Source organism: Gopherus evgoodei, chromosome 10 (genome assembly GCF_007399415.2).
Source record: "Gopherus evgoodei ecotype Sinaloan lineage chromosome 10, rGopEvg1_v1.p, whole genome shotgun sequence".
Lineage (NCBI taxonomy): Eukaryota > Metazoa > Chordata > Testudines > Testudinidae > Gopherus > Gopherus evgoodei.
Genome location: NC_044331.1, coordinates 69537475 through 69553912, shown reverse-complemented (window position 1 = coordinate 69553912; position 16438 = coordinate 69537475). Strand labels below are relative to the sequence as shown.

The 16438-nt window shown below is 43.8% G+C and overlaps 2 protein-coding genes across 7 annotated transcripts in view; one reads left to right on the top strand and one right to left on the bottom strand.

The window, feature by feature from the left end:
• Window positions 1–10870, bottom strand: part of REXO5 (RNA exonuclease 5) — a 31820-nt gene extending 20950 nt beyond the window's left edge. For 2 of the 3 annotated variants that reach the window (XM_030578358.1, XM_030578360.1), the window contains exons 1-3: window positions 10760–10870; window positions 7440–7544; window positions 2680–2843 (exon numbers count right to left, since the gene is read on the bottom strand). In XM_030578358.1, coding sequence (XP_030434218.1) covers window positions 2680–2826 — 147 coding nt within the window. In that variant the 5' untranslated portion in view covers window positions 2827–2843; window positions 7440–7544; window positions 10760–10870. Of the gene's footprint in view, window positions 1–2679; window positions 2844–7435; window positions 7545–10759 lie in introns of all 3 variants that reach the window. The other variant, XM_030578359.1, reaches the window with a different exon arrangement.
• Window positions 1–16438, top strand: part of ERI2 (ERI1 exoribonuclease family member 2) — a 36691-nt gene that overhangs the window by 17760 nt on the left and 2493 nt on the right. The window contains exons 2-9 of one of the 4 annotated variants that reach the window (XM_030578364.1): window positions 2388–2474; window positions 11956–12033; window positions 12113–12196; window positions 12821–12948; window positions 13148–13304; window positions 14693–14793; window positions 15587–15668; window positions 16285–16373. In XM_030578364.1, coding sequence (XP_030434224.1) covers window positions 11997–12033; window positions 12113–12196; window positions 12821–12948; window positions 13148–13304; window positions 14693–14793; window positions 15587–15668; window positions 16285–16373 — 678 coding nt within the window. In that variant the 5' untranslated portion in view covers window positions 2388–2474; window positions 11956–11996. Of the gene's footprint in view, window positions 1–2387; window positions 2475–10931; window positions 11064–11955; window positions 12034–12112; window positions 12197–12820; window positions 12949–13147; window positions 13305–14692; window positions 14794–15586; window positions 15669–16284; window positions 16374–16438 lie in introns of those variants that run through there. The other 3 variants (XM_030578362.1, XM_030578363.1, XM_030578365.1) reach the window with 3 other exon arrangements.

The following is a 16438-nucleotide window of genomic DNA, read 5'->3' as shown; positions in this document are numbered from 1 at the left end:
TAAAACACTATTTCCTATCGCTAGGTTTCCCTAAGTCATTAGGCAACATTCTCCTTTTGGACCACATGGTATTATTATTAGTTACTAGTTACAGTAGCTTAGGTGCCCCAGTCTGGAACTCTGCTGTCTAGCTCTGGACAAATATACAATAAAGAAACTTTCCCTGCCCAATAGAGCACACAATCTAGGTTAACTCAGCTGTGGTATTCTGCCCTCTCGACACACCTCTCATTGCCATCAGTGGAGTTGTGCCAATGTAAACCAAGGCTAAATCTGTGTCCCTTTCATGCAGGTTTACTTGTTTAAACCTTTCTACTCAGTTTATACTATCCTATCTGTTCTGGGCAGTTGAGTTTGCTGTCCACTTGCAGAAAAAACAGCAAAATCTAAGGAAACGAGCAACCGGAAAAGTCACAGAGATCATTTTATTAGAGTCGGAATGAAGAACTCAACACACAAAATTCAGTTTAGCAGTTTATGGAGCCTGCATGTGTCTCTTTCTTTGCTAGAAGGGAGCAAAAAAATAAGTTTTGGGGACCCTCATAGGCGATACAGCCAGTTGCAATGGAGATTGCACAATCCATTGCAATTTTATGAGATAGTCTACATTATACGCTTGTAGGGGAAAAGTGCCCTGGCTGCAATTGCTAAAACGAAAGGGAGGCCGTGGAACTACGCTATATAGAGGAGAAAAGTAGCTATGGAATAAAGTGTGGTGAGCAATAATCATGCCTTGAATGCCTACTGAAAGTATGGAGAACTCTGCCACACACGCACACAGGACAAAGAAAATAAAAGAAGCATATGGATCCAAATATAGGAGGCATTGTGAGACTCCTGCAAGGTGCTGAGTGCCCGCAACTCCCACTCACTTCAGTGGGAGTTGAGGGAGAGATCAGCACCTTACAGGATGGGACCTTTTTTCACCATATATAGCGTTATTCCACACACTGAAAATATTTCCCCTACCATATATTGTGGATGCGATTCTGATATATTCTGATTGATAGTCATGACACAAAATGCCATGTGGTAAAATGTAGATACCGTTAAGGCTTCTCTCATTACACTAGCACAACCTTTGTTAAATTGTCTTTAATAATCTGCAATATAAAATGGAGCTAGTGCACATATTGAAGTCATTTTAAATCAGATAACAAAAGTCTAAAACAAGGTCCCAATTTTGTTAGGTCCAAGTATTTTTATTAAGGCTATTCTTAAACACAACGGCTCATAATAGTAGTTTCTCATCTATCATACTAGGTTGGACAAATATGTAATGACATCTTTAATGAACCCTAATGAAAGAGCTACAAAATAGCCCAGCAGTAGGTTCCATTAACGAAGTCTACCTGGCAACTAGCAGGTATTTAGACACTTCAGTCCCTAATCAGGTGCAAATAAGACTCAGCTCACATGTTTGATATGCTTATAATTTCCCCAGAGTAGATACCACACTACTTTTAACTCAGGTATCTAATGTATTGTGCAATAATTGCTTTGGGCTGACTTCTGTCATATGACCTTGTGCTATGTTCCATCAGATGTAAATTTACTGATGTAAACCGATGCAACGCTGCTCAAAGATGTACTTTTCTTTAAAAAGCATATAGTTCGGTGTGAATCATGTTTATTTTTTATGAAACTTTCTTAAAAACAGTGTTTTCTAGCAGAAGATTTTAAGGTGGAGATTCAAGGTTTCAAGTTTTTGCAGCAGGAAGAAAAATTTATTGTTACATCAACAACTAATAATATACAACACATACTTTATTATTATTATAGTTGATTCTTACTACTACTACTAATAAAATGCCTATACAAGGTTCTAGGTGCCCTAACAAGAAATTAGTAATACAATAAAATCTCAGCAGTGTTAAAATAATCAATTCAAACAGCCAGCTGCCTACATCTGTAATATCATTCTACAAAACAAACCCTCAACCCTCTTCAAAAACTCATAACTTTTGAACAGCTGTGTTATTTCACAGCTGGCAGAGATGTGAAAAATTACAAATCTCCCTGAAAAATGTGGAATTCAAACTTTCCATGAGTTTAGCATGTATTCTGCATATGCTGAGAAAAGGCTTAGAGATGCAGATGTGGCTGACTGGCTGATACGGAGATATGAGTTTTGGAGGCAGGCTGGGCTGAGGCCGTGGCTACAGCCACCTAGCCTACTCCTGAATTTTCTTAAACTAAGCCTGCAGATCAGGCCACCTAAGGCAGCTAGGTGAGAAGGCAAAGGAACATGCTACATCTTAGGAGAAAAGGGATGTAACTCTTGAAAAGAAAACAGGATAGGTATTTTTAAGGGGGGAGGAGAGCTGAGTGCTTTTTTCTCCTAAATTCTTAAACTTCTTATACCTCCTCCCCCTCCACTTTGAAAGGTCTCATCTGCGGGCTCATCCTGAGAGAACCAGGAGCAGGAGAGCAGAGAGGAATTATACACGCTGGACTAGTAATTGTAAACAAAGGTCTGTACGGAGTCATATATAATATGGAATATATAATAGCAGGGAGTTTGACTTTTGCCACACCATTCATGGAGGAATAAAAGCAAAAACACCTCTTCAGAAGGAAGCAATCATGAATTGAAAATAATCTAATAGATATAACTATGATGTTATATTACACCTACATACATGTGTAATATAACAAATTATTGATTACACTGATTACCTTTCGTTGGTGCTGGTTTTGGCAAGTGTCTTCATCTACCTTCCTTTTCTTTTTAGTTTTCTGGGGTTCTTCCACTTCTTCATTACATTTATGGGACCTTTTGTGTCCAATTATGCAGGTTGCCTTAGCCATTTCATTTGCAAACATTGCTTAGAACAGACTACCTACATTTAAAAAAATAGAAATCAGTCATACTCTTGATAATGGGTTTTACAGGTAAAAACAAGTCCAGTCATAATTTCATTGGTAATATGATGTGAATTTAATTGTGTGACCAAGAACTTGTTTATGCCAGCTGGAATGTCCTAATTCTGGTACGTACATTCTGGTTCACCAAAGAATATTGTGTGAACAGCTACAATAGGGTTTTTAAATAAAAGCCAGGGTCACAATAGTCATTAAAATAATTGTGCAGTGTATGTATATATACTGATAATATGCTCTTCGCATCCGTATCAAGGTATAGTCACCAGCAGAGGATAAAACAACAGATTTGTGTCAGACAGACATTTATTCACTTGTCTCTGTCAGGATGTAAATTAAGCACTGTAAGCTAACACAATGGAAACCTATGTGTATATACCAAATCAAAAAAGAGATGTGTAGTCCATAGGGAAGCAGCATGCAGGAAAAATAAGCCATGGGTGGTTATCCTTTCTATGAGTTCAGACAATGAACTTTGCGGAGTATAAGTAAAAGGGGATTGGGCCTGCTTTGAGCAGGGGATTGGACTAGATGACCTCCTGAGGTCCCTTCTAACCCTGATATTCTATGATAACCTCTCTGAAAAGGCTAAGAAGACATCCCCGTATTCAGCACCTAGGAATTAAACAGGCAGTGCGTTTACATTCATGAATATGAAATCTCAGCCAGCCTTGCTTGAAATGCTGCAGAGGACTTTGGGGTGAGATAAATTTCTTTAGACAGGGCATTAAACTCTAGCTAAATTTAGCCTCTAGAGAGCATGTTATGATTTTGTTTTATATGTACCCATTTGTTTCCAATATTCTTCTTAACTACCCCTTGAATCTTTGGTAATAAGCTTATCCTTGACTTCACTTTATCTCAGTGCTGTAGTATTAAGTTAGTTACTGATCTTGAGCTGAATCATACAAGCCGGTGCATATACTGTTCCTGTGGGGAGAGCAGACCTGGTATTTATTTCTGGGAGTGTCCAGTGGATAAGGGGCTGGGCACTACAGAGGAATGCTTCAGAGGGACTCAAGGACTGGGGTGTACCTGCTATTAACCTACAAAGCAAAGTAAGGGCCTAGCATTGCCCAGAAGAGAGTGCTTGCATGGCTAATAGGCTGGTGGGTGCAGGGAGCAGACACTCAACTAACCACAAGCAAGTTCCCCTCACTCTGGGGGCAGGGGGAAACAAGGTAACTCACAGTCCTGGGTACCCAAAAAATCGTCACAGAGTATAGCATTCTTGTAAGCACACCTTGGTTCCCATTTAAACATTGATATTTCTTGGGTTAAGCACAACAGTGGATTGGATCAGCAAGAAGCCAACTGTGTAGCAGCCTGATTTTCAAAACTCAATTTCATTGCACTGCTGCTACTAATGGAGAGGTTTTGTCCAGTCCATCACGACTCTTGCTTTTCAGCTTGAACAGAATATCTGCCGAGATTCAACTTCAGAAAGGCTGACTGGGAAGGTTTTTCTCTCTGAATTGGATGAATCCATATGTAATGTTACTCCAGCACATGAGCACCATGGAGAATTTGTCCCCCTGATGCAGAAGACTGCCCAAAAGCACAGCCCTAGGGGATGTTGGACATTATATTTACCTGGGCTTTCAGAAAAGACAAGTCAATAATATAAGAAATATTCAGAATGGTGAAGAAACCATTGGGCTTGGGGAAATGCTTATGAGAGAAATTGGAGAGAAGAGATGCAATCGTTGGAAGGAATGGAGTGAAATAACAAACCTGTGACATAATAGCTAAAAAGCATAGGCCACCATTTGCTAGCTGAACCCTGATGGACAACAAGCAAAGCACATCGCCACAGTCTCTCCCAACTAAGTGGCACAGCAGTTCATCCTAAATGGTAAACCAGGCCACAAAGCAAGGTGCAGAATGACACAAGTCAAGCAGGAACTTTGCTCGCTCTTCGGAAACAGTGAAGTTCACAATGAGCGGCTCAGCACTGAGGAGTTGACAATAGCCATGAAAACCCTGAAATGCAGAAAGAGACCTTGACTTGATGGGATAGCTAATGAACTATTATTACTACACGCACCTCAGGACGAGAGTACAGAAGTGGCTGCTTGACTTAAACTTTTGGACGGGGATAATGCATATACCCAGGGTGTGGAGCCAGGCCAAAGTGGTTGTATTACTTAAAAACTACATAAAGACCCTCACTCTGCAAAGTTACCTCCCAATAGCCTTACTCTGCTCAACCAATGAGCTATAGGAGCAGATCATTATGGGTAGAATAGCATACAATAGTGGAAGGGTAACTGACTGAAGATTAAGCCAGTTTCTACCCATAATGTTCATGCTGTAGCCAAGTTGCAAACCTAATTCAATACATCTAAAATAGCTTCAAAATTTGCTAAATTACAGTGGCTGTGTTTGTTGAGCTATCAGCTGCTTATGACACTGGGAATCATTATGCATGTCTACTCAGTTGGCAAGAATTCTGAGAAATAGCAAGATAGTACAGTCATCTCCTTACTCTCGAACTGATGTTCTTGTCAAGATGGATGGCAGAAAAGTTGATGGTGTACTCAATGGAATGGATTGCCCCAAGGTTCAATGCTATCACCCTGGCTGTTAAATGTCTACACAAATGACCAGCTAGAATTTCCCCAACATGCAAAGATTTACTTATGTGGATGATCTTTGTATTGCCAACCAAATGGGAAGATTTGAGGATACTGGATGCATTCTGTCTGCATTGAAAAATACTATTGCACATGGTTCCTGAATGCCAACCCTAGCAAAACACAAGTGTGCAGCTTTCACCCAAAACACCATCAAACCAAACAAAAACTCCAGATATTGTGAGATGGTACAATCCCTGAGCACTATGAACATCTGGTGTATCTTTGGGTCACATTACACCAATGGTTCCCAAACTATTTGCCATTGTGGGCAGTATACTGAGCTCTCTGTGTGTTATGTGGGCCGCATTCACACAATATATATACTACCTATATGGCCCTGAGGTTGTCACATGGGCTGCAGTTGTGTGCTGAATGGGCTGCAAGCAGCCCATGGACTGAGAACCACTGCATTAGACCAAATACTGAGATTCAAAGAGCACATCAAGAAACTGAAAAAAAAAGTGAACTCCCAAAATTGTATTCTCCAGAAACTAGCCAACATAAAATGGGGAGCTGATCACAAAACACTCCGAACAATCTGTTTCATCCTGTTACTCAAATGCAGAGCACTGTGCCCCAGTGTAGTTACACTCAAACCATGCACACCAAATAATCCTGCAGGATTATCACAGAAACTTTGAAACCAACTCCCACACTGTCGCTATACTACCTTGCAGGGACTGCACCACCATCAGTGAAGTAGGATGCCTTCAATAAAAAGGATCATGCACCTGGTTGTCTCCCCATGACATATACTGCATGGAAACATTTCACCATGCAAGAGTCTGAAGTCCAAAAAGAGCTTTGCCTCTGAAAGTCCCTTACCCCAAAATACTACTGTGGAAGACTATACTGTAACAAAATGGCAGGAAATGCCGATGATCTTGGAGAATCCGGTTTCTTCAGAACAACTCCCCCAGGCACTGGCTTCCAGTGTCAATACTGATGTGCTCTAAATGGAGAGAGATCTAAAGTGGCAAAAACTGGTGACAATGTGACCAAGTGGAAGCTGAAGAATGAACCCAAATGTGATTGTTGAAAGTCTAGGCAAACACATCCTGTACTCCTGAGGAACTATTAAAGGTAATTGACAACACCAGGTCTTGGCTGCAATTTTGGATGGACAAGCTATGATGATGAACTCAAACAGAAATGGTTTCTTATTCCAGCTTTCTGAAAACCCTAACTTCTATTTAATCTCCTGTACTGACCTCTGTGACATTCTGTACCTTGGGAGAGCACCCGGTAACCCCCATATTCCTCATTTATATATAATTGTGATATTGCATATGAAGCAGGCCTTGTGAGGTATCAGGAGAAAGGTTATGATCTGCTGAAAGTCACTGTTCTATTGAAATATGTATATCATTAATGCATATGAAGTTATAAGAATTGTGTTGTATGGTTGTCACTAAAATATGCTGTGGGTTTGGGAAGTGCCAAAATACTAGCTCTCCAGAGACAATGCCAAGGAAAGTAACCAACATCTGGGTGGGTGTCAAACCACCATTAACAGCCATTGTCCAGCAAGGGAGCTACAATTCAATGACTCATCTGCATAAGGCCACACCGGGAATTGCTCAACCTTGCCTGGGTACTCACCAAACATGGACTAAGGCCACGGGTATAAAACAGAACCCAGGCCCAGCATGTGGCCACTTTCTCCTGCCCCACCTATGCTGCAAGCAACAGAGATACTCAGAAGACTGAAGACTCCAAAAGAGGGGACTGGCCCACTTTTTAAGGGACATACACATACCAGTGTATGGTATGGACATGCAATATCCAGTGGGGTGAGAAAAACTGCTTAATCTAGCTGTTGCCCAGTGTAATAGGGTCACACGGTCCCAGGCTGCACCCCGGGGATCCCGTCACAACGTCACATAGCATCTCAGGGTGCAGGAGCTTGTTCCTTACCTTTTAACTGGTGATGGTACTAAAATTTGCGTTAGTACTCCAGTCACATAACCCTGCTGCTCTTGTTTAGTGACTTTCCTCCAGCTATTACACAGAAGAGGTGAACTGCAAAAATTAGAATATAAAAAAACAATAACTCTGCTATACCATCTAGTCCAGTAGCTCTCAATCTTTCCAGACTACTACACCTTTCACGAGTCTGATTTGTCTGGAGTACCCCCAAGTTTCACTCACTTAAAAACTACTTGCTTACCAAATCAGACATAAAAATACAGAAGTGTCACAGAACACTATTACTGAAAAATTGCTTGCTTTCTCATTTTTGCCAGATAATTATAAATCAACTGGAATATAAATATTGTATTTACATTTTAATGTATATTATATAGAGCAGTATAAGCAAGTCATTGTATGAAATCTTAGTTTATACTGATTTCACTAGTGCTTTTTATGTAGCCTGTTGTAAAACTAGGCAAATATCTAGATGAGTTGATATACCCGCTGGAAGACCTCTGTTACCCCCAGGACTGCATGCACCCCTGGTTGAGAACCACTGATCTAGTCCACCCTCCTCCTCCCAGTGCAGGATTATCTCCAGGCTTGGAAACATTACCAGACTCCTACTGCCCAGAGGGCAAGAGTCAGGTGAAATGCCAGCCCATGGGCAGCACGTGAACCTTCTGCTGGGGGAGGCCAGTCCCCCCACCCTCCTTCTGCCTGAGGCCCTGCCCTTCCTCCATCCTTTCCGCTCCCTCTCCTCCACTGGAGCACCAGGCAGGCGGCCTCAGCACCGGAATGCTGGGCAGAAGTGGGCACCGGCCACAGCTGCCCCAAGTCCCAGCTGCACACCTGCCAGCCTCAGCTCGGGCCATGGGGGAAGAGTGGGAATTAGAAACAGGCAGGAGGTGGTCTGGGGGTGGAGTGTGGGTGGGGCCATGCGGGGTTGTTTGGGGAGGCTCAGCCTCCCCTGGTCTGTGTGATATGGGCCATCCATACCAGCCTGCTTCAGTTTGTGGAATTTCTTCTAGATTTTTGTTCTTAGACTCAGGACTGGCTCTAAGAACCAGCAAACAATTCCAGGGGTGGTATACTGGCCTTTTTTTGCTTGGGCAGTTGCACTCTCAGAGATTGGGGCTGCACATTTTTTGCTTGGGTGGCAAAAAACCTAGAGCCGGCCCCACTCAGAGGCTCCATCTTTTATATCAGCCAGTGAATCAGAAAAACATGACACCTTTTCTCTAACCATCTGTATCTGGCTTCTTTCTTTGAAGCTTCCACAGCAAAGCTTCCTGGTTTTTGTAGGAAGGGAGGATTCCACCACAGCCTCCAGGCTGCTGGAGGACATGGGGGTGTTTCCACTACTCCAACCTCATACTTTCTTTTGTTATATTCCCTTCTCCTGTAATAGTTACAGCTGATTCCCAGCAGCAGCAGAATGAAAACGGGAGTATTTTTGGCAGGCTCACTGCTGCCAATAAGGTTAGGAAGAGCAGTTGTGCAACGGACTGAGGTTGTGTTAATCTTAGGGCTTGTCTACATCAGAAAGTTGCAGCGCTGGTGAGGGAGTTACAGCGCTGCAACTTTGAAGGTGTACACATCTGCAGGGCATCACCAGCGCTGCAACTCCCTGTTTGCAGCGCTGGCCGTACTCCCGTTTTGTCTCGGGTGTAGAGGATCCAGCGCTGGTGATCCAGCGCTGGTAATCCAATGTAGACACTTACCAGCGCTTTTCTTGACCTCCGTGGAAGGAGGAAGCCTCTGGTAATCAAGCTGGTCTCCTTTCCAGGTTTGCTCTCTCGTTCCCGGAACCCCGAGCAAGCAGGTCTCCTTCCCTGCGGTTTGCAGGGTGGCTCCGGGAACGCGAGAGCAAACCGCGGGGAAGCTGGTCTCCTTTCCCGGTTTGCTCTCGCGTTCCCGGAGCCACCCTGCAAACCGCAGGGAAGGAGAACCGCTTGCTCGGCGGTTCGGGGAACGAGAGAGCAAACCGGGAAAGGAGACCAGCTTCGCCGCGGTTTGCTCTCGCGTTCCCGGAGCCACCCTGCAAACCGCAGGGAAGGAGACCTGCTTGCTCGGGGTTCCGGGAACGAGAGAGAAAGCCGGGGAAGGAGACCAGCTTCGCCGCGGTTTGCTCTCTCGTTCCCGGAACCCCGAGCAAGCAGGTCTCCTTCCCTGCGGTTTGCAGGGTGGCTCCGGGAACGCGAGAGCAAACCGCGGCGAAGCTGGTCTCCTTTCCTGGTTTGCTCTCTCGTTCCCGGAGCCACCCTGCAAACCGCAGGGAAGGAGAACCGCTTGCTCGGCGGTTCGGGGAACGAGAGAGCAAACCGGGAAAGGAGACCAGCTTCGCCGCGGTTTGCTCTCTCGTTCCCGGAGCCACCCTGCAAACCGCAGGGAAGGAGACCTGCTTGCTCGGGGTTCCGGGAACGAGAGAGCAAACCGCGGCGAAGCTGGTCTCCTTCCCCGGCTTGCTCTCTCGTTCCCGGAAGCCCGAGCAAGCAGGTCTCCTTCCCTGCGGTTTGCAGGGTGGCTCCGGGAACGCGAGAGCAAACCGCGGCGAAGCTGGTCTCCTTCCCCGGCTTGCTCTCTCGTTCCCGGAACCCCGAGCAAGCAGGTCTCCTTCCCTGCGGTTTGCAGGGTGGCTCCGGGAACGCGAGAGCAAACCGCGGCGAAGCTGGTCTCCTTTCCCGGTTTGCTCTCTCGTTCCCCGAACCCCGAGCAAGCAGGTCTCCTTCCCTGCGGTTTGCAGGGTGGCTCCGGGAACGCGAGAGCAAACCGCAGCGAAGCTGGTCTCCTTCCCCGGTTTGCTCTCACGTTCCCGGAACCCCCCTTGAAGCCGCCCAACAGCGCTGCAGTGTGGCCACATCTAACACCACTTGCAGCACTGGTTGCTGTAAGTGTGGCCACTCTGCAGCGCTGGCCCTATACAGCTGTACTAATACAGCTGTAACAACCAGCGCTGCAAAATTTTAGATGTAGACATGGCCTTACTCAGATACTGTGTGGCAAAGCCCTGAGCAGCAGCAGCAGAGGCACTGGTACCAGCTGGCTGCAGACTCAGGAAAAGAGAACAGGTTTACAACTTGGCAACCACGGTGGTTCCAAACATGGCCTTTCTCGAGGGGTGCCATGCTAGAGGGGAGGGTTCCCCACGATGCCCGCCCACGTGCCCCACACGAGGGGAGCGATCCCCCGGCCGCACTGGAGGAGGTTCCCCACGATGCCCCCCCTCAGTGCCCCGTGGCGGGGGGGGGCGTTCCCCAGGATGCCCCCTCCGTGGCCGCCGGGGAGGAAGGAGGCCTCCTACAGCTGCCCCAGGGCCTCACCCAGTTCAGCCGCTGCCGGTGTACACCGGCTGCTCCCTCAACCGTTTCCTCGGCTATCGACTCGTTCTTCCTGGGCCCTAGCGGAACGGCCCGGCTCACCAGGGGCGGGCAACTGCGACTTCGGAGCCAGACCAGAGCAGTAGATTCGCCGATAGCATCGATGGGGGGCGCGGTCACGGCTCCTCTTGGGAGGCGGAGGGAGGTTTGAAATGGCCGGAAGCGCTCGCTGTGCTCCGCGCCCCGGGCGGGCGGCTCCTTCCTGCTAGGTGCTGAGGGCAGAGATGGCGACCAAGCAGCTGGCCCGGTGGGGACCGTACAGGCTGCAGTGGGGGAGGGGGAGGTGTGTAGAGAAGCGGGGGGGGGCGAGGAGGGTGTTAGGGAGGGAATTGGAGGGCGGTTGGGGGGTGCAGAGCAGGGGTGCTGAGAGCCATTGATGGAAATCGGGGGGGGGGTGTGGCAGCCCCCCTCCCCCCAGCACCTGTGTGTGAAGGGAAGTGAGGGGGGCTGTGTGTGGATAGGTAAGGGGGCTGCGAGGGGTCCGCTTTATTGAGCCCGATTTTTAAACACTTGTGTTTGAAAAGCTCATTGTGATCCTGCCATGGTTTGATTGGGGCGAATTGTTCCATGCGCTGAGTAGAATATAACTGGAAATGGTACATTCACCACTATGACTTCATTGTTTTGTGTCCCCAGAGCTGTTAACAAAATACACATAAAACACAAACATGTAACTGAACTAAACCACTAGTGCCACTTGTCAGCCTGCCTCCTGGAAGGGGTTGGGGAGGGGGGTGACTGTGAAGAATTAAATGTAGTAACAATATACAGCTAAGATTACAATGGAAATGGATTTTTGAGACTGTCTCTAAAGATTTTTGAGGTGCAGCCAACACAGAGATGAGTCCATGCTGACATTACAGTCAGTTTTTGTGGTTTTGGTTTGCAAATGTACCCAGAAGCTTAAGTAAATGGGTGCATGTTTTTGTTACTCTAATACATACATTTTGGTGTACCTTGATGGGGAGAGAAATCCCAAGGAGATTAGCCTTAAAAGAAAAATTCTTTGTACTTGAGTGTGATTGGAGATTCCAGTCCCACCAACTGATGGATAGTTCATCAGTTGAAGCAGTTCATCTTGTACATTGTTGGGTTCAATTGTAATAGCTAATTTATTCATGATTCTCTTTGTTTTTAAGACAACTTGGATTAATTAGAAAAAGTTCCATAACTTCCTCAAATGGCAAGAATCAGACTAGAACCAAGTCAAGTAAGTGGTATGTTTCCTTCTTAATGTCAAGCTTTTAATTTTATAAACAGCGATACAGATTTACAAGGTCCTTTTATGTGTTGCAGGGCAGTTGTTTGACTATTTAATTATTATTGATTTTGAGTCTACATGTTGGAAAGATGGTAAACGTCATTACAGCCAGGAAATAAGTAAGTGGAAATGTAATAATGTCTAATAGCAATTGCATCTAAAAAAAAGTTTGGCTTATTTAGTTAAAAGTAAAATAGGAATAATTTAGGTGCAGAATTTTTTTCTTAAAAGGAAAACAGGAAAGAAGTATCATTATTCACTTTATGAAGTGTCAGAAACTGTATATCCAAACAGCCTTTTGCAACTTGAAATATAGATTATTAAATGTCATGCTATATCATGGAATGCTATATATATATATATAATATATATAGCCAGTTGCATTAAAATTAGGTAGGGCCATCAGTTGTACTGATATTAGTTTGCAAATTAACTAATTTAATCTTATGTTTCTATAAGTAAGTGTTCTTTGATATAATAGTTTAATTTAACACTCTGCTGGAATACACTTTGTTTGCTCTGAAATAACATTCGTGCTCTGATATATTGAAATAAGTATTATTCAGAATTATATGTTTTATAATACATACGAAATGGAGAAATTTTCCATTAATATAAAGTCACTATCTGGGAGCACAGTCTCCCTTATGTATGGTATCTACGTTTGCTTAACAGTCATGTAATTTAAATCCTAATATAAAGCAACTTGAATCATTTATACAAATAACCTTTTTTTAATCTAGTTGAATTTCCAGCAGTTTTGTTAAACACTTCAACTGGAGAGATTGAATCTGAATTCCACATGTACGTCCAGCCTCAGGAACATCCAATTCTTTCTGAATTTTGTACTGAACTAACTGGCATAAAGCAGGTAAAGTCTTTATACTATACATTACAGGAGGCTTATAATTTAGTTAAGAATTTTTAGGATCTTAATTTTGGAAACAGTCCTGTTTACAGCTGTGCAGAAAGATTTTTTTTCTAACAGTCTAAAAGTGCATATATTGTTTAAACATGAGATGAGCACACTAACAGGTGTTTATATGTGCCTTTTGTTCTATCCTATCAAGAATCAAGTTGATGAAGGGGTTCCTCTAAATATTTGCTTATCACAGTTTTCTAAGTGGATTCAAAAGATACAAAAGGAGAAGAAAATTACTTTCAATTCAGATGTTTCAAGCCATTCTGTTTCTGAAGCAAAATCAAGTACCTTTGTTACTTGGTCAGGTAAAGAACAGTTTTTCTTTGTTTTTTTGGCTTGAATTTAGTGTTCACAAAAGTGAAACACTGATGGTGTGGGTTAGACTCTGGCATAGTATAGGCTGGTGTAAACGCAAACTTTTGTACCACAGCTGTGCAGTGTGTCACAGTCCTAACTTCAGGCCTCAGTCCTACATCATCTATGCTGTCTCTATATAGTCTCTAGGAGCATATATTTCTGATCTGTACCCTGTTGTTGTGCATCTATGATGACGATATATATTGGGACTAGACCAAAATGTCCATTTAATTTATGATTATTTACCCTGAGATGCTCCCTGTGTCTTTGTTTCCAGGCTCTGCGGTTCATTCCACATGTCATTTGCTTTATATTCACCATGGCATGTCACCATACTTCTAGGTTAAGACAACTGGCTGTGAGGTCCTTCAGAACCTATCCAACATGATTCTTTAGTCAGGTCATTGTGAAGTGACATACCTCACTTGTTTTCTCTGATGCCAAGTTGCAGCAATCCTAATACTTTGAACTAAAAACAAGACTACAGATTAAGTTAAGTTTGTGTTTCTTTCATGGGACTGCAGGACACTACTAACAGACCAGTGTTCTGTCCTATTTACATATGATTTAAGCCAACTTTGAAGCAAATTTTCGACAGATATATTTAGTTTAGGGCTGAGCAAGCTACAGCTTGGGAGCAGGGTTGGGGGCTGTTCCACATGGCTCCTGGAAGCAGCAGCATGGCCCCCACTCCGGCTCCTATATGTAGGGGCAGCCAGGGGACTCCGCTCTGCATGCTGCTCCTGCCCCAAGTGCCACCCCCGCAGCTGCAGGGGCAGTGCCTGCGGACAGGGCAGCATGCGGAGCTGCCTGGCTGCGCCTCCACATAGGAACCAGAGAAGGGACATGACGCTACTTCCGGAAGCAGCACTGAGGTAGATGCTGCCTGGAGCCAGCATTCCTGAGCTTCTCCCCCACCCTGCACTGCAACTCCCTGCCTCCCACTCTCCGAACCCCTCGGTCTCAGCCTGGAGCACCCTCCTATGCTCCAAACTGCTCATCCCCAGCTGGAGCCCTCTTCTGTATCCCAACCCCAATTTTGTGAGCATTCATGGCCCGCCATACAATTTCTATCCCCAGATGTGGCCGTTGGGCCAAAAAGTTTGCTTGCCCCTGATTTAGTGCCTTCAATTACTTGGCCAATCAGTTCCCTGTTGAAGGAAAGCGAAGCATTCTGCCTGCAGTGATTATTTTGTAAACCACTGTGATTAGTTTATTTTGCTGATCTGTTAAGTGTTTTTATCAAATTCTAGTTTATTCAGATTTGATCAATACACATACTTAGTAATCATGAAAATAAAGCGTGAAAAGTTTGTTGTTTTTCTCTCTTGTGCAGACTGGGATCTGGGGGTTTGTTTGCAGTATGAGTGCAAAAGGAAGCAGCTGCGAAAACCTGATATTTTAAACTCCTGGATTGATCTCAGAGCAACATACAAGGTGAGAGAATCAATAGATTATATGGGTAAAAATGTTTCACCTCCATCTCAAAGGATTAAGAATAGATAGTGAATGTACAAATAACTAGGGTTACCTGTTTGTTGTATACATTCACACACATTTTATTGGTGGATAGAAAAGAACAATGTATCCTTCAGAACTATACACATTTTAATTCTAGGAGGCTTGATTTTACAGAAAATCAGAATCACTTTTTATACTGTCAGTAGGCCTATGAGAAATGTTCCAGCTGTTTTGACTTGCCTTCCATCTCTTGTTCTTCCTGCTTTCTTCCCTTTCTGGTCTTTCATGCTTCCATTACTGCTTTCCCTCCTTAGCTAAAACACAGTAAACTTCCTCTGCTTAGATAGCACTTCTGAATTTAGCACAAGAATTGGGGTTTTCCCAGTTAGTGCATTCTAAATAGCACGACGGGTATTGTAAAAACGAATGACGATAAAATACTCTTGACTTGTATAAAATTATTTGAATAGAGTCACTTTTCATTTACCATAGCAAAATGCATATTCTGTGTTTCTCAGCAAACAAGAAATATTAGGTGTTTCTTGGAATACTTTCTCTGTGTTCCATTTAAAAGGAATTTACATCACATACTACAATTTAAATGAACAGTATGATGCAATGTATAGTTAGATTCCCAATAGGCTATTCAGTTACTTCTGTCTCAGATGCAAACTGTACATATGTAACTGAAGAATTTGACAGGGTAAGGCGGCAACAGTGAATTGGTTAATATAGTTTAACATTTTAGAAATGTTTTTCTTTTCCTTAGCTCTTCTACACTAGAAAGCCAAAAGGGCTAAATGGTGCTTTACAGGATCTGGGGATAGAATTTGCAGGACGGGAACATTCTGGTGAGTACAACGTGACAGTTCTTGTTAGAGAGTGTTTCATGAAGCTAATCAAAATACAGCAATTATAACCCTAATTATTTCCATGTTATTTAATGTTCTGCATTACAAAAAAAATCTGAATAAGAGGGACTGGATGATTCAGAACACTGGGTTTTTCATTTCTAAGATCTGATTCTGCAAGGTCTCCAGGCGCAGAACTCTCAGTGAAGTCAATCACAGTGCTTTGTGTAGAGGATTTTATAAGACTGGGCTCTAAGTTACTAGTGCAAAAAAGAACCAAAAGTCGGTGTCATCTGGTAGCAGTTAATACACATCACAAAAACTATTAGCATTGTTTGCTGATCATGATAAATGGCTCAGGAGAGAGATCCCCAAAGATTTGAATAATCATGGAAGTTTCCACCCACACAGATTGTAACTCTCATAGTGCCATGTAGAGGAGCTTGAACTGCCATCCTGTACCTGTACTGTGAATTAATATTTTTCAATGTTGTCTGTATCCCTTTTAACAAGCACTACATTCTCTTAACTCTCCCCTAAGTTAGGCTACTTTTCATTACTGTTGCCAGTACTACATTAAAATAACGAAGAGTTTATGATAACATGTCTTCTGAAGGGTTGGATGATTCTCGGAATACTGCCCGTCTTGCTTGGAGGATGATCTGTGATGGATGTGTGATGAAAATTACTAGATCTTTGGATAAGGTTAGTGACTTCTTCATATCTTCCTTTCTTCTTGCCTCAAGTCCCAGAGCACAGACAAAAGGTGA